The 18,556-nt window shown below is 36.0% G+C and overlaps 1 protein-coding gene across 1 annotated transcript in view; it reads right to left on the bottom strand.

Moving 5' to 3' along the window:
* Window positions 1-18,556, bottom strand: part of GRIN3A (glutamate ionotropic receptor NMDA type subunit 3A) — a 165,601-nt gene that overhangs the window by 86,231 nt on the left and 60,814 nt on the right. Inside the window, exon 3 of the mRNA XM_023202520.2 lies at window positions 11,965-13,012. Within this exon, the coding sequence (XP_023058288.2) occupies window positions 11,965-13,012 (1,048 nt within the window). The remainder of the gene's footprint in view (window positions 1-11,964; window positions 13,013-18,556) is intronic.

Raw genomic sequence — 18,556 nt, 5'->3', positions numbered from 1 at the left:
GAGAGGGAGTAGTGATGATAATGGTGGTGGGGGTGTAGAAGTTATTCCTCCCTGCATCTGTGTCTCTTTCGCTTCTTCATCCCAGACTGAATCCTGTACCATTTGTGCAAAGATTCAAATATCACAGCCTTAGCAGCAATCTCTGCCCTTCGATCATCTTTGTGGTGTGAGCAGCTTTTGCAGCCTAAGTCCAGAGGTGAGGAAGGATTCGTTGGAATAAATCAGGTCGGGGAGAACATTTTTACTGCATGTGTTAATGAAATACTGAGTAGGAGTAATTTATCATCAGTTATTGCTGGTTATGAATCCTGCTTTACCTTTTATTAGCTATATGGCTTTGGACAACTCATCTACCTTCTTTTAGCCCAATTTCCTCATCTGTATGGATGTAGTAAAGTTTAAGTGAGGAAAATTCAATTTAAAACAGATAGCATAGTCCCTAGACTATAGCAGGTATATAATACATGTTAACATTATTATTTGTTGGCATTGACATTTTTATTTTCTGTTCCTGGAATTATATCTATGGTCTTACCATGAAGTGAAATAAGTCATCTATCACCTTTAGGTTGATAGTTAATCATCATTTAAAACACAAACCATAGGAGATAAATATATACCCATATTCACTTACATTCTTATTTGCCAATTGATTTACCTCCATTAATTATACCCCTTCAGATCATGCACAGAAAAAAATCTAGTTGAAATATAATATAAGGAGACATTGATAGGTTTTGTTTGGTTATTATTGTTAAAATTTTCTGTTTTTTTGGCATTTTTTAGGCAGCAGCTTTCTGATAAAATATCAAACTCACTTCTTGAGCTTGAAAAATATTAATGGATTCTGACAAAATATTCTGAAATTAAACTATGAATAACATCATATATTTTATATACATGTTATTTGCATATCTATCAGCTATCTATCTGTCTGTCTGTCTATCTGTGCAATTGGCTGGAGTAGGCTTGTATTCAGTTGCAATTGATAAAATTGAGTCCTAACTGGCTGAATTTCCAATATTGAGTTCACAACATACCTGGACTATGTTAAGATTCTTGGCTTGCCACTGGAGACACCAGTGGTTGAATCACACTAGCTTCTGATCTAATTAGTGATCAAGATATCTAGTTGAGGCTAAATCATAAAAATCCAACATTCAACTTAATTTATTTACCCTGTGCCTGTGGAACTAAAGTACGTATATTTTAGACACAAAAGGAGCCCTTTTGGGGGACTGCCTGCAACTTCCTCGCACACAGATAAATATTTATTGAGCATGAAAATGAGGTTCTTCACAGAGCAAATCATCATTAACTTAGTTCTCTCTATTCCAAATGTGAGTCCATTTAACCTACATGAACTTTTAAAGTATTACTAATGTGTCTATGTGAACACAGAATTAATAGACATGTATGATGATAATTGTTTATATTTACCCAAGATACATATGTATATAAATACACACATAAATATTTATAGATATTCTATGACATATTCATTGGCATAAAAAGTATGTATCTATATATTTATTTGTACATAGAAAGTATCTATGTATTGGTATAGCAAATATCTTAATACTTGCTAAGAAGGTTAATAATGTAAACAAGGGTATGAGTCCATTTTCCCTTAATGTAAGAGAAAGGTTGGCAAAAATTTGACCTATTCTCTGCTTGTATTAAAATAAAGGAAATGATCTCAGACATTCATTAAGGCAAACTCAGCAGGGTATCTAATTGAAAACACTTTGCTGTATTTAATATGAATTACTGTATCTATTTAAAAGTAATACAACTGCAGTTATTTTAAAAGTTCTGCAAAGATGCCACCTCAAAATTATTTTAGAAGTAGGTAAGAAAATAAATAAATAAGTTACATGTATATTTGTTCAGTTTTTGACTTATCAATCTGAATTAGCAAAGCCTTGATGATTTTCCTATAGTTCCTTGAATTGGAGAACATTCGGGAAGGAAAAGAATATACTATTTTCCCTCCCCCAGTTTCCACTAATTGTCATGTAGTATGTATCTGATCCATGTAAGACCTACTGAATGATTCTAATCCAACTCCATAATATACCACCAGGGATCCAGAACCAGCCAGGCTGGGGCAGCATCATCTGTCTCATGTTCCCTCACAGTGCCTTCCTACTCAAGGATCCTACATCTCTGAGACTTGGCTCCACTATGGGCATCATGGTCTTAGGTGTTATTTGCTTTAATGAAAGTAAATTATATACAGTGATATATGCAAAATACATACAATAATTACATACAATGTCCTGGCTCAAACACTCTGGGTCACCTTTGGACATAATTTCAACTGCAAATGAGAGGTGCTCCTACCCTCTACCTCTATCCTACTGGTCTCATGTTGGCTACCTCTGCTTCAATAGGTGTCACAATCAAGTCCATTTACTTACTCAGTAGTTATCTAAATTTGGAGTTGCCATTTGCTTAGGCCCTAGGAACATGGGTGCGTAAGGAAGATTTAGTCTCTACTCTCATGGAGTTTATAGTCTAGTGGTAGATGGAATCAGAACTTCAGCTGGATATTTCTCATCCATTAACTTCTTTAATCTTCTTACATGAGAAGACACAAGCCATGAGAAGCTGAGTAACTTGCAGAGCTTCGCAAAACTAATATGTAATGGAATCAGACATCAAACAGAGCTGTCCAATGCCAGATTGTCCTTTATATCATACTACATTGTCCCCAACAGGGGTTTTTCACCTATTTGTTCCATAGCATCTAGTATGAGAATAATTTTGAAAGGTCACATCAAAAACATTGATTTCAAAGTAATCACGGCAGATCACTATACTCTTATTCCAATGAGGCTGCCATTTTTCATTCATTAATTGAATAACATTTACTGAGTATTTACTGTTCACCCAGTACTCTGCTAGGTTCTGAGGATACAGCATTAAGCAAGATAAAGTGGGATGGTTAGCAAACAGATTGCATGAAAATTACAGATTGTGTTAAGTCCTAGGAAGGGAATAAACTGGGTAGAAATGAAAATTTGCTTCTGAAAGCCTCTGTGGACAGTATAAGTGTCTTTAACACGTAAAAATTTTTGCTGTGGGAGTGCTACTCATTGAAGTACTCATCTCATTTGAGGCTGCAGCCAGCAGCAGCACATGTGGAGCAAATATTGCTATTGTGATATTGTCACCACTATTGTCTCATGTCTGAATTATTCTCATTCTTACTTGGGTTATTAAGTATTTTCCCATCACATAAATAATACATGAATGTTGTAAAAAATATGAGGTAGAAATAATACAATAAATAAATATTTCCTTAATTATACTGCCCAGATATCAGTGCTGTGATATTTTATATACATTGCATTATATGCATTGCATGATATTTCCTTCCAGTCATGTCCCTTTATAGCATGTACATATATATATTACAAAATTGAAAATGTAGTATGTGGTTTTGTATCCTGACTTTTCACTTAACATTACATTTTGATTTTTTGACACCTTAAAAGGCTCTTCACTATCATTTCTTCTGGCTGCATTTTATAACATATGGAATATTATAATTTAGTAATTGTGCTACATATTGGATGCTTACATGGTTTCCAAGTTTTTGCTATTTTAAGTAAGGTGGCAGTGAATCTTTGCAATAAGTTGTTGTCCGCATACTATATTATTTCCTTTGGCCTGATTCCTAGAAGTGAAAGTCAAGGGTGAAAGGGCATAAACCCTTTTAAGGCTCTTGATCCAAATGGCCAAAATGATTTATAAACCCAGCTTCCCAGTAATAGTGTTTGCTGGCGTTCATCTTAATGTGCTTCCACTAAGGTTGAGAAATATCAATAAAAAATTTCTAATGTGATGGACAAAAATGTCTCATTTCTGTTTTAATTTAGTATTTCTTTAATTACAAGTATGATTTAAATTTCTTTATTTATTGTTCCATTTATCTATTTCCTGAATTACTGTTACTATTCTTTATGTATTTGATTTTAACATTACTTATATATACCTTGCTATCTTCCCGAAAAGATTTAAGGCAGCTTAAAGGTCGCATAATATATAAGGTAGCAAAAATTAAAACAGAGTGAACTAAGAAAGAAAATACAAAGTCAGGAATGATGCTTAAACTGCATACCACAATGACAATTAATCTGTTTTTAATAGGCAAGAAATTTGTCTCCAAACTCCTCTCTATAAGTTAGCTCAGTAAGGGAATCTTGTCACTTACCGTGTTCACCTTGACGATGGGGGGGAATGATTGTTCAAGATAAATATAATTATTAGTATTAAAACATGACAAGATTTTAACTATTGTTACTATTATTTTGTGCCCCTTAGGTGTCAGACACTATGTAAGGTGCTTTACTTGAATTATTTCATTTAATCTCTATAACTATTTAATGAAGGTGGGAGTACTATATTAACTTCATTTAATATAGTGCTTGGCATGTGGGAAATGGTCAATGAATATTAGCTTCTCTTTTATTATTACCAATATTAAGCATTTCAATATCTAGAAAAGTAAATACCTTGAGCCTTTTTGAAAAGATTAATGTTAATATATTATATGTACATATATTAATGTATGTTTTTAAAATATTAATCAAAGAAACAATAAAGTCCTTTGGGATTTTGATTGGAGTTGCTTCAAACCTGTAAACTAATCAAGGAATTTTGACATCTTTATGTATTCAGTCTCCCAACTTGGTAATATGGTAGTTATTTTATCCCAACTATCTTTTATGTGTTGGTACATTAACAGAATTTTTCTTTTAACCCAATTTTTATAGAGGACATTTCCATGATCTATCATGAACTTTTGTTGCTACAGTGAATAGGATATTTCTCCTATTATGTTTTCTATTTGGCAGTACATGGAGCCTGTAGGAAGTACAGCGCTTCCTACAATATGACATTCTTTGGATTTTCCTTCTTCTGAGAAATGGTTTCTCTAGAATGTCTAGTGATCAAAACCTTCTATCTTGTTACTTGTCTGACTCTCATTCCCATTTTCCTGGATTTCCAATGTCATAGTTGATGAGACAGTTGCACTCCCCTCTCTCTAGCCTTGGGGGTTCTGCACATGCAGCTCCATCACCCTAAAATGCTCTTCTTTAACGTCCTCATCAACATCCCTTTAACTCATTTATCTCATTCAGATCTTAGCCAGACCTTCTTTCCCCATTCAGATCAGGTCACCCTGCCAGGCTCCTAGATTATGCTGTATTTTACTTCTCAGTAATTTAGCATGGCTTAAATCAATCATTGACTGATTTATGTACTCCCTTGATTAATGTCTTTCTTTCCTACTAAATTCCATGTTGCAAGGACAGTGTCTATTTTGCTTACTCTTAAATTCCCAGGCACCTCGCATGGTGCTTGGGCTAGAAGTTGCTGTTATTGGATGAATTAAGAAAGAGTGAATGAGTGGTTTGGTGTAATTCAGTTTCTTTCCTCTCACCTAAAATTCTATTTTCAGTGTCTTGTTTCCCTCGGAGTTATGGCATCCTTCCCTTCTTCATGGCCAGCTTTTATTATATGAATTCACATGTTTTATTGGGCAGCCACAAGCTGTTATATGAAGATCAATAAAGGTGGTTTTTCTTATTGTGGGAAATGCTTCTTATTTCCTACTAGGGCTATGCCAATGTCCTTTGCTTTAATATTTTTGGTTAAAGTTTGTCCTTGCCCTCACAGCATGTCTATTTAATTTTTAATATTTACTTGAATGTTCGCCAGGACAGTGTTTCTAAAACAGTACTGTCATTTGCCTGTACAACAATGACACTAGCTTCCTATTCCCTCTACAGAGCTGAATTTTTCTTTTTCTTTTATTTTTTTATTAGATACTTCTCAGGGCTAAAGGGGGAGAAGCTGGAAAAGAAGTACTAGAAAGTCCACTAAAATCAGCAAATAGCTACTTTTGATGTATCCTTTCAGCTGGGCCAGTTCAACTCCATATGGGGAAGTGGAGCTTCATTTTCAGTGAACTTTATGTTCTGTTGTTTTCTCATCCCATCTTAGATGCCAGCAGAACAGATGCCAATGGTTGAAAGGTCCTATGAGTGCCCAGATTCACTCCTTCGACCGCAGACCCAAAGAGAGACCTCACTGGATAAAAATACGGCTGCAGTTTCTATCCACTTGTCAATCATCCCCAAATGCCAAAATGACATGATTTGGATGATGAGGTAGTAGATGCTTGCTTCCATCTGTCTACTTTATTTTCTGCATTCCCTATAATGAATAGTGCTATTTTACATTGAGGAAATATCCAAACAAGTTTTATTAAATGTATCACTCATAAATTCCCGCTTTCACAGACTCACGCTTCAAGAGCCCACCTACTCTGAAGCATGGAGCTTGCTTCCCAGATGAGTTGATAGGAGGCCGTGAGAAGCAACATATATTACTTTTAGTGTAAAATAAATTATTCTAGCAAAAAGAGTTAAGTGAGGATAGAATCATCTTCTTGAACTTCATTTGCACAGCAGGCCAGTTCCTCTCCCTTGGGGTTATCTGCAAGAGCAGCCAGCAGCAAGATTATTTTTTTCTTCCGACCCCCTATCAGGAAAAAAAAATTCAACCTCCTGTGGCTGCTGCAACATGCAGTGAATCATAAATTTGTCTTTCTTGCACAGGCTTTTGCTTTTAATTTTATTTCTGATTCAAAGCAGTTGGTTAAAGCCAATGAATCTCAGCCCTAAAATGGTGATAAAATATTCACCCTCTTAATTCTTAACAGTTTTATTAATTATGTTAAATGTATAGCCAACATTGTAAACAATTATGATCAAGAAGAAAAATGGAGCTATTACATCCATTGTAAGTTATCTGCTATCAGGGTTACAGATACGTAGCCAGGACTCATCTTGCAGGCAGATGGTGTATAAATACAGAGGATCACAAATCTTACCTTTTAAGTCAATAGGTTTTTCATCTGAACATATTTTCCCATAGAAATATTTTGTAAGTGGTGTTTAGATTCCAAGACTAATACCAAAATTAAGCCTAAATTTTAAACTAGAAATATAAACTATTTACACAAAAGTAAGAAAACACTGTTATTATAATTTAAAATACTATATGCAACAGAAATGTAGGTTTAAGAAAATAGTAGATAGAACTTTGGGGAGTTTAATTTTTAGATTTGGGGTGGCTAGATAGCCTCTAAGAGGTAAAAGCATCAATTCCTTGGAGCACATTTCTTAGTAAAATTCTTCTACTATTTTCGAAGTTTTAGGGCACGCAATTATAACAGAAAGACTTGGAGAGATTATCTCAAGATAACCAAAGAAGAGTTAAAGGAGGAAAGGAGGCAGGTGTTCAAGAGCATTAATGGGGAGGCACAGAAAGATTTTCCTGAGATGAATTAACTGAGGTGAGTTTTGTGTAGTGAAAACGGGATGGAAATGGCAACATGGTATAAGGGGAACCATCCTAATATCCAGCAGATAAAAGGATATGAAGAGAAATAAAGCAGATAGTAAGTCAGTGGTGGAAGAATCTTTAGAGTGTGGCCATTATTCCATATAAAATGTCACCTCCCATTGTGATTGGGGGAATTTTCAGCTTACAGCAGAAAAACAAATGTCCCAAGAGGACCACAGAGATCTGTGACTTCTCCATAAGCACTACATTCTCCCTGATTAAAACTAAAATGCTATGAAAGTGAATTTGAAAAGTGAAAATGGAATTTTGAAAAATACTCAAAAAATTAAATCACATAAACCTATTACTTTCAATGGCAAAAACTGCAATTACTTTTGCACCACCTTAATGGTTTCATCAGACATTAAGACACACGCATGTGTGCATGCATGCTAATTCTCATGGTTTGTTCTGGGCGTGAATCTGCCTCTATTTTTTTCTGATAACCACTGACAAGAAGGTAGGCATAGCAGGTAGGATGATTCCCACATTCACCTCAAAAAATTAAAATTCAAACTATAGAGTGGTGTTTGGGGACCTGCATGAATTTATGAGTCACCTTTCCTCTTTATCTTTCACCTCATCTCTCCACAAATTCTATACACCAGTGTCCTGGGACTCCTTATTCATGGTGCATTCCTTCAAACAGAAAGTTTTCTCCCCATCACCTTCCCCCCTGGGGACCTCATACTCCCCTAGGGCTTTAATAAACAGTATTGCCTTCCTCTGCCAGGATTCTTACTAGCTTCAATCTCTCTCTTGAACTCTGGCTCTATGTTTCCAAATGTCTGTTGGATTTAACATAAATATTCAAAATCAATTTAAAAATGCCATGTATGCTATAGAGCTGGAGGCCATTATCCCTAGCAAACTAACACAGGAAGGGAAAACCAAATACTGCATGTTCTTTCTTATAAGTGGGAGCTAAGTGATTAGAACTCACAGACACATAGAGGGGAACAACATACACGGGGGCCTATAGGAGGGTAGAGGGTGGGAGGAGGGAGAGGTTCAGGAAAAACAACTAATGGGTACTAGCCTTAATACCTGGGCAAGGAAATAATCTGTATGACAAACCCCCAGGACAGAAGTTTACCTATATAACAAACCTGCACATGTACCCCTAAACTTAAATGAAAAGTTTAAAAAGTGCCATGCATGAAACTGAACCGACTGCCATATTTTCTAGCCCGTGAACTGTTGTTTCTCTGCTTCCTTGAATGTACCAGCATCTTCTCAGACACTCAGGCCTGCAGCTCTGAAGGTGTGACTCTTGGTTGCCTCTCCCAACGAATTAATTGCCAAGTCCTACTGATTGGCAATATTTCTCACATCCTTTCTTCAGTGACCAAATCTGTATCAGTGAGTAAAGCTATAATTTCAGCTCTGTTCATCTTCTTTCTCTTGTAATCTTGTTTACCTGCTGCTGAAGCAGCCATCCTAAATAGATACCACTATACTGTGATATTCTACGGTTCAAAAATGGCCATGGATCTATACTGAAGTTCACTCTTCTTAGCCTGACATCAAAGATCCTCTGTTATCTCAATTAAGCTTACTTTTTCCAGACTTGGATCTTACTTCCTTTCTCTCCTTAACCTATGTTGTAGCTAAATTAGATTCCTCATATCTTGCCTGTGCTTTATACTTCATATTACCTATATACTTTATACTATATACTCATATACTTTATATTATAAGGAGCAGAATGAATTACTTGGAGGTAATACATTATATTATAAAATAGGTAATATATACTTTATAGGTAATATAAAGAATTACCTCCAAGCAATTCATTCTGCTCCTTCACTTAGGATGTCCATTTCTCCTCCCTGGACACACATTCTGAATTCTTGCTGTTCTTTAAGAATAGGCACAAATATTACCTTATTAACTAAACTTTCGTCTATTGTGATGAGTTGAAGGTGATCATTCTTTCCTTGAACTTGGACAGTATTTCATCTGTTGCTAAACTTTGGCATATTTATAACCTTCTAAGTTGCTTCTCCTTTTGTTTATATCTTTTCTTCCTTAATTGATTGAAGTCAAACAATTTGACTCACTTACCTCTGAATTACTCTACATCATTTAGTATAAGAAATGGTATAGGCCTTCCTTAAGGAATTTGCATTAATAGGAGAGAAGAGCACTCATGTGAGTAACTACCATATAATAAGAGTACATTCTGAGTGACTGAGGAATGGAAATAATTTTTATCTTATATCTCTGTTTGAGAGTGAGGACATTCTGTAGTCCACATAATACGACGTATTTGGATGAAAACTAAAAAATTTCTTCCACAACAATTATTCCGTCTAGGTCCCAGGGTCAAGCATTGCTTAGTTAAGTAATCTGGGTGCCTTTTTATGGAAAAAAGTGAACCTACAAAAGAGATATTTTAACATAGAAACAACACAAGTACACACATATACATTTTTAGGAAACTTCGTGGAAATTCATTTATTATCTCAAATTGAAAATAGTTGAGATTTAGGTTTGTCGCATTTCATTAAGAACTCACTAGTTGTAATGCAAAGTTGACTTTGTCCAGTTCTGCTGGCTTTGTCTTGTGGACTGGGTTAGACTTATAAAAAAATTTCACCTCTTTATTCTGGTGGAGTCAGAGATGAAATGATTATTTCTTTTTGCTTAAAAATAATTTTACTGCTGCATATAGCTTGTATTTTTAGTTTTTAATACTTTAGCATAATCACTGTTACAGCTTTTTCATACATACAATCCCTGGCTTAATTTTGGCAATCACTGCTTCTGATAAATGAAACTCTAGTTAGTATTGTGTTCATCTTTTTACATAAGATAATGGCCTGAAATCTCCATGACAGGCATATATGAGATTTTTTTTTTTTACTAGATCAGACTAAATACTTTTAATTTTGAGCTAATAATTTAGGAGTCACTTTGTTGAGATTCTCACAAACAATCTAAGTTTCTAGTCAGGTTGAGAACCTTCAGAAGATTTACAGGACTCCTGGGGCGAAGAATAAACAAAGGCTGCTGATGCTAGTGCAGAATGTGAATGCAGACGCATCACCAACATCTCCCTTTAGGGTGATGCGTTTATTTATGCTAATGATTTTATTTGTATTCACTGAATTCCAGCTCCTAACATAAAGCCCTGAGTATTCATTGAGAAGTTACAAAATTTCTTGCCTAGTCAGTGAGGCATTGTTGGCTGAATCCTCTCATGAGGTTCATGTCACTTATCAGGAGGTTTGTAATAAAAGGGTCAAATTTCTTACATTCTTTTGGTTGCAAAACAGGACTTACATCCAGTTGAAGCCATCTATGAAAACCCTTTAAAGCTGCCACCAGCCCTCTGGGGCATTCTATCATTTAATAAAGATAGCTACAAATGTCCTACTTGTTGATGCCCTATGAAATTAATTTTAAAAGTTTAATAGTAACATAGTAAATAGTTCAATACATTGAGACTTGGTGTGACAAAGGGCATTTGGAAAAGCATGTGAATGTTTTATAATTTGAAAGGCTCAGCTTAGCTCCAGATGCTTTAAACATGGTATGTCCTGAGTGTACCTGCTGAATTGAACTTTTCTCCAATCTCTGCTAAATGTATCCTATATATTGGAATGCACTGCAGCTTCAGATCTGCATTCTGTTTCCCGTCAGGATGGCAGTACTCCCTCGAGCTCTGTTTTAATTGCCTTGGTCCTTGACAGTCCCCTCCTCTCTAGTCCTATTGGGCTGGACTAATTTTCTCTACCCCAGGTCACTTAGAGGGGCCCTGGTTCAATCCAGAGAGAACATGGACATGACTGTCCTTACCTAAGTATTACCTGCTTTGGCTGTTTACCTGCACTCTACACTTCCTCTTTCTTCTACCCTTAGGGTCAGATGTCTAGGATATCAAGGGTACCCTGGATAGACAAAATCTTCTTGAACGTCCTTGGACTGCTGGCACTCTCCCTTCTATGCAAGGTAGTCAGCTGAACAGCTCTCCTTATTCTATAGACCTTAGCTAATTCTGCCGTCTCAGTTAGTCCGATGCTGCTTGTTCTATACTCAGTGAGTTCCCTAGCAGTTGACTTTGGTGCTTATAATAAAATTTAATAATTTCCATTGTATCATGTTTTAATGATGAAAAAGATTCTTTGCTATTTAAAATATGGATCTTCTAATTTATTAATTCCCAAGATAAGTAATTAATCAGTTTTTAAGGTGTGCTTTGGGTGAAAATACCTTATAAGACCATTCCCTGATAGGTGTGCTATCAGATGGTCAAATAATACAAGGAAAAGATGCATTAATAGATATTTCTATCAGAAAGACCTACTCTAGAAAAGACACCCCCTGAAACTTCTCAGTCTTTTTGTTTCATTTATGAAACAAACAATGAAATATTTAGTTCAACCAGGCAACAGACTTTTGAACTAGCCTCTATACTTGGCTGAGATAATATTCTTGTGTTAGATGGAAGAACATAAGCATACTATAGCAGAAGATACAACACATGGAATTATAATGGACAATCAAGAAAGCTGAAGTAAAAGGAAGTATTACCTTGGGATCATGTATTCCAGAAAGCTCTTCGTAGATCTTCTCACCTACCATGACAGCAGCCAAGTTTGCCGTGTATGTGGAAAGGCAAAACATACAGAAAATGGCCCAAAGGTTCATTAGAAACCTTCCAGTCCAACATTTTGGAGGTTTGATGGCCACTGTTCTGCCAAACAAGAGGGCATAACAGACGTTCAAGGCTGAAGAAAAGGAGAAGACTTTACTTCTATTTCGCCCCTTGGGAGTCAAACCAAATGGACTCTTCCATTCATACAGAGTGAGGAAGATGGCAGTGATGTGCAGAGCCACAAAAATCCCCAGCCACATTGTCCAGTGGAGTGGCCACATGAAGGCTCCAATGGGAGCTGCTGTATCTTGGGTCCTCACTAAGATGCCCAAGCTGGTAGAGAAGAAAGGGCTGGTGAAATCTATCACCTGGCTCCGTGCAGTATTGATGCTAAAGGAAGTGACTGCCATGTGGGCAGTCCCACTCAGGAGATCACCCACTAGCCCAGTCCAGTGCCCATTTTTCCAGGCTCCATACTTTCCATCCCCTACAATATAGAGGTCGAAGTCAAAGTTCATGTCTTCTGCTATCTTTTCCAGCAGATCAATGCAATATCCATAGCAGCACTTCTTGAATTTAATGGGCACTGTATCATTACTGCTATGGAGGCTGCTAAAAAGACTGTCCAGTGTGGAAGCGTCATTAGTCATGGGGTCGAGACAGAGTTGGCCAGCAGGGCACAAGCCTTCATCATCTACCTCCCTTGTGAAGACAAAAGGATGCTCAATCAGGGTAACTACTCTCAAGTGTAGCTTACTTGGATGTTGGAAGTGGGTTTTGTGTCTCTGGGCCTGCTCTGGCCATATTCCATAGTCCATGACAATCTTTCCCCCCTGCCAGCTGCCCAAGCGCGTCCACATTGGCTTTCCCATGGGGTCATGTTGAAGATTCCAGATGAAAAAGTTGTTTTCTGAGCTGATGATGGTGGAACCTTTTACTCTGATGGAACCACTGAGGCCTCTGAAAGTGGTATTGGCTAGAAACCTGGGAAAGAGGAACAAAGGCAAAAACTAAGAAACAGAAGTGAGGCCGAAGATAGGAAGCAGTGTTCATCTTTGCTTCCCTGTCTTAATAAAAATAAATTTGAATTTTTATTTAAAAAGATAGTGCCTATAATTTCTTTTGATGTTAATAAGCTGGACTCATTCTCTATTATAGGAGTAAAGTCCTACTGCATTAAGTAAATGAGATTTCACTCTCAGGTTCTAGTATTCCAGCCAGGTGCTTGACTCTTATTCTTACTCCAAATGTTTTAATTCCTAGTTAAGAGATGTGTTAACCATTTTCTGTTGTAAACTGTTAATTGCATATTCTCACAACTTTTCAAGCTATGGAGGTTTTCAGCACCTTTAACATATCCTACTTCTATTGTTGACTATGTTCAATTGTAACTACATCTTCTATGTATCTATGTATCTATCTAGATATTTGGCACAGGGAATCAGATTAAAAAGTGTGCATCTACTTTAATAATTGCTTAAACACTGCATGCATAGCATCAGAAAATAGCCAAATCTTGTTACCAATATTTCTTCTTGTAGAATGAAATCAATTAACGTATCTGTCCCCATGAGGCTAGTTGAAGCTGCATGTTGGATCTCATCCATGGAACAAAGAAAAAGATGATAAATCAACTGCAGTTTTAAGGATAGCCTCAGGCTAGCCTCCCTCCAAGTCATTAGAGAGAAACAATTGACCCTGGCTCTAGAGAGAGCTTATGCCAGAAGCCAAAGAAAGGAAAATTACCAACTAAATAATATACTGATTCCTAACCCTGTGAACTAGGGCACTTACAGTATATGTTCTGATATGGACTAGACAGAAAACTAGACTAATATGGCTTGGTCATAGCCTCTGTCTTTCTTGAGTCTGGAAAGATTAGACAATAAGTGGTAACATATAAGCTTGTGGCATCTTAATGACAGCCTTGTGTTGGAATAAAAGCCCAGGCTTTGGCATCAGATCCACCCCCATTTCAATATTGGCCTAGCCACCTGCTAACATTGCCCTTGAACAATTTACTTAACTCTATACTTTAGTTTTGTCACCAGCAAAATAGAGAAAAGAAAATACTTCCTTCATTATAAGAGTTGGAAATAATTTGTGTAAAGCACATGCTACATCTAACATGAAACAAATATTCTAGATATGATAGCTCTGACTTAATGTCATTCAAGTTTTTTTCAGTCAAGGCTGTCTCCAGGTTACTTTCTCCAAGAATTTTAATAAAATTTTAAAAGTTGGAAACACAAAGTATTGCATTATGATAAATCCATGGCAGTTATTCAAGATACATTTCAAATTAAAAGAAATTAAATTGAAATGTAGAGTGGAACACAGTATTTTGAAAAATCAGATGATATAAGTGTAGGCTCTTAGCAAAACACATTCACCCATTGCCTGTCACAAATATTACTCCATAATTTACAAATGCAAATAGAAGTAATAAGACATTATGTTACCACAGAAGGGACATAGAAAAATCAGAAAGTGTGAAGTACGTACTAATTTTCATTAGAGATATAAACGTAAATCACATTTGAAGATGCTACTATCAATAAATGCAGTGATTGTAATGGTAATTATTCATGCTAGTACTCCCCAGTCGGACTCTACCACTTAAATTCTATTTTGCAACAAGTAATGAAGTCTCAGCTATCTTAGACTTTGAAATAGTTTTCTGCTTCTTTAGAGAAGGAGCCAAATCTTTAAACTATACAGATTAATCAATGGATAATTACCTAGGTACTATAAGGGAAAGCTGATATACTTGTTTATAAGAAATCTACTTTTAGATTTGTTAAAACACACACATACACACACTTGCTGATATAGGAAATAGACTGTTAGTAGTAAGTAGGTTAATTTCTTCTGGTCAATTTACTGATCAGGAAAGTAAAGAGGAAGTTGTGGAAAGAGGAATACTTGGTTATTTTAAGAATGTTTGAGGCTTAATGATTATAGATTCTTAACTGGATGGACCCTTGAGAGACTACTTTGACTAAATATATACTTAAACCATCTCAGAAAAAGGCACTAGAAATCTCCAGAAAATTTCCAGAGATTACACAACTCCGTCATTCCAGTAAAACCTACTCCTGATTATTGGTATTAAATAACATTTAAGATGTCCATGATAGAGGGACAAGGCCTAGTTGTCTTTGAGCCAGTCATTTTCCAAAGAAGGCAAATCAATAGGGACCTGAATGTCTCCAGTTTCCCAAACCAGAAAACCCAATGCTTGTTTCACTATTGGCTCCAAAAAATTGGGTCCCAGAGAATCACCATTTATGACAGATTATTTGTGCCTGTTTCATTTTTAGTCTTACGATAAGGGTGAATCAAAATAATCTCATGAAAGCTTTAGTTGTAGTCACCTGTTCTAATGGAGTGACAATGCATAGCAAAATTTAAATGCTCACTATATTAGTTAAATATCAAAAGGCTGAAATCCTGATTTTGCTTAAATTGAATTCTATCACATTCCTTTTTTATCTTGCCCTTTACTCTTCTTGGATAAACAAGAAGAAAAATCAGGAATAGTTTTACTGGCACCATAAACTGACAAACTCCTAGACACTGTTCCAACACTAGAGTTACAGGGATGAAAGACAAACTCACTGGTCTCAAGGAGCCCAAGAAGCTCAAAGTCTAATTCTGGGGAGAGATAAAGTGAGCAGGCAATTCAGACCCGCATAATGAGCATCATGATAGAGGTAAATCTGGTGCCACTGGAACAGAGAGCAAGTGCACCTGTACGTTCTACTATAGGGTGCCAAGGAAAGCTTCATAGAGGAGGAAGTGCCAGAGCTGAGTCTTGAAGAAGGAATTACACTAAGCCAGGAAGAGAAGCTAGGAAATGATGTTATCATCTCAAGGAGATACAAATACAAAGGCCAGAGACAGAGAGTGTGAGCTGTTTGACGATAAGAGATGAAAAATAAGGAGGAGGAAGGGGAACATCACACACCGGGGCCTACTGTAGGGAGGGGGGAGAGGGGAGGGATGGCATTGGGAGTTATGTCTGATGTAAATGACGAGTTGATGGGTGCTGACGAGTTGATGGGTGCAGCACACCAACATGGCACAAGTATACATATGTAACAAACCTGCACGTTGTGCACATGTACCCTAGAACTTAAAGTATAATAAAAAAAAAAAAAAAAAGAAAAAGGAAAAATAAGGAGGAAGATGAGGACGGGAAATGAATTACATCAGATCTGAGGCTATGGTGAGACAATGGGTTGCCACTGAGGGGAATTTGCCTGGGGGGAGACATGATCATTAGATTTAATTTTAGAATGATTTTTTTCCATGCTAGTTATATAGGACATAGTTTGGAAGGAGGAGGGGACTGAACATAATTCCACATGTGAGGAACAATGTTTTTTCTTTCTTTCTTTTGCTTTCTCTCTTACTGTCTCTCTGCTAGTTTCATAAAGGGCTTAAGGTGGTAAGGGCTAAGGCAGTAGCAGAAATGGAGAGGAGATGGTATAATCAAGAGATATTTTGTCTTCGAAAAGGAAAGCAGTGATTTAAGAGGGCCAAATGCACAGGGTTGCAAACTTTACTAAGAATGCGTGAAACTCCGCTTGACAGAAGGTCATATAAATAAGATCTGTTAGTATTTAGCTGAATATAAACTCAATGTAAGCCCATAGAGCAATATGGGTATAAAATAGTAACCTTAAGTTCCTTTAATAAAAATTTAGAGCCTGGATCAAAGGGAACAATAATACTGCCATTCTCTGTGCTGATCAGATAACTGTTCCAGCCTGGATATGAACTCTAAACAAAACTTCCAGAGTCAGGAATGTTATGAAGAAAGATAAGGAGGTAGAAAATGTAAGAGGAGGTGGTAAGCATAATAATCTGATTGGAGAGTGGGTAGAAAAATATTAGAAAATAACACAGGGAAAGCAGGTTCAAATTAGACTATAGAGGCCTCGTGTACCTGTTTTATGAGATTGGATTTTATTTTAGTAGGAAAAGGGGAACCATGAAGATTACTGAGTAGCATAATGACTTTAACAGAGATCTACATTAGTTAATATTGGTCTGGAGGCAAGTAAAATGCACATATAGGAAAGAGTAATGGTGACTAAGAGACCACTTACAATATCTTTGCCATGGTTTGATAAGGGCCTGGATCTAACTCGATGAGTGAGAACCTTGTTTAGTGATTGTTTAACAAAGTAGTTCAGGTATTCATCATTTTTATCAACAAACCTCCCAAGATACCATTCTCCTTAAAAGAATGAGGCTCACTAATGAATTTTTCTTTATTAAAATCTCCTGATATGTCACTAATTAAGAATATGTATTGATTTGCATAACAGCTGAGATAAAATCTGCACTTTGCAAATTACTTAGAAAATGTTTTTGAGAGAGTTCACAGTATAAGCAAGATCAATATTTAATATATTTAAGATATATTTTTGAAGCCATATTTGCATGCAAAATGTTGACATCCTAATTAAAGTATTTTCTTATTTATTCATCATAACATGAGCAACACATCACACATTCAATCATCTATTTCTTCCACAATATTCACTATGTGCCAGGCACTGTCCTAGGTGCTGGGGATGTAGTAGTGAAGCGAGACCACAATCTATGCAGCTTATATTCTATTGAAGGAGACAGAATACATATGATAAATAGGTAATACGTGTAGGATTTAGACCGGGCACAATGTTGACATAGGAGGGTTTTAAAAAAATTTTTAAATGGTTTGAGCTTTGATTTATTGTATTTTTCAATATAAAAATCTGCTGCTTAAGTTTATAGCCTGTGTTGGATGCTGAAATACTGTCATTTTGGGTAAATATTCTATGTACTAATCAAAATGGGTTTACATTCTCTGTGAAATGTTAACTGCAGTTAATACATTAATTATTTTAATGTATTAATTACATTAGTCAGGTGCTATTTTTACTTTTTGTAACTTGCTCTAAAATTTGCTAAAGTTAAATTAAAATCTTCCACTACAAATAATGTTGCCCTTTTCTTAGAGATTTTAAGAATTGTTGCCACCATGATTTTTCTTGTCTTATCTGACACGTTACGTTTTATTAGTATTATGTTTTTGTGTTTATTCTGAATTTGTATTTTTTCTTGTTGTGGAAATAGCTCTGAAATAATTCCATTGTTTTCAGCCTTCATTTCTGGCTACATATTAATCTACTTTTGTGTTGTTTAAATGCCTCCTCATCCTCATGTGTCTTCTTTCATGACCTAGTTATTTATAGATCATATATATTTATTTCTACTTCAATCATTTTTCACTCATCAACTTGTCTCTTTGTATATCTACCTCTCTTTTTCTGTTTCTCTTAAATTGCCCTATTACATTTTCTTTTTCCCCCTATTCATTGCCTTCCATTAATCATATCTGTCTATGTGAATATCTATTTTGTACTCCAAGGCCTTAAAATTCATTTTCCCCGGGGAACTGTCTTTGTATCATTAAACATATCAATATCCTCTTTCTCTTATATCTTGAAAACTAAGCTGAATTTCTTTTCC

This window comes from Piliocolobus tephrosceles, chromosome 14 (assembly GCF_002776525.5).
Source record: "Piliocolobus tephrosceles isolate RC106 chromosome 14, ASM277652v3, whole genome shotgun sequence".
NCBI classification, from domain to species: domain Eukaryota; kingdom Metazoa; phylum Chordata; class Mammalia; order Primates; family Cercopithecidae; genus Piliocolobus; species Piliocolobus tephrosceles.
Note: the sequence above shows the minus strand (reverse complement) of the source record. Positions and strands in the feature narration are given on the sequence as shown.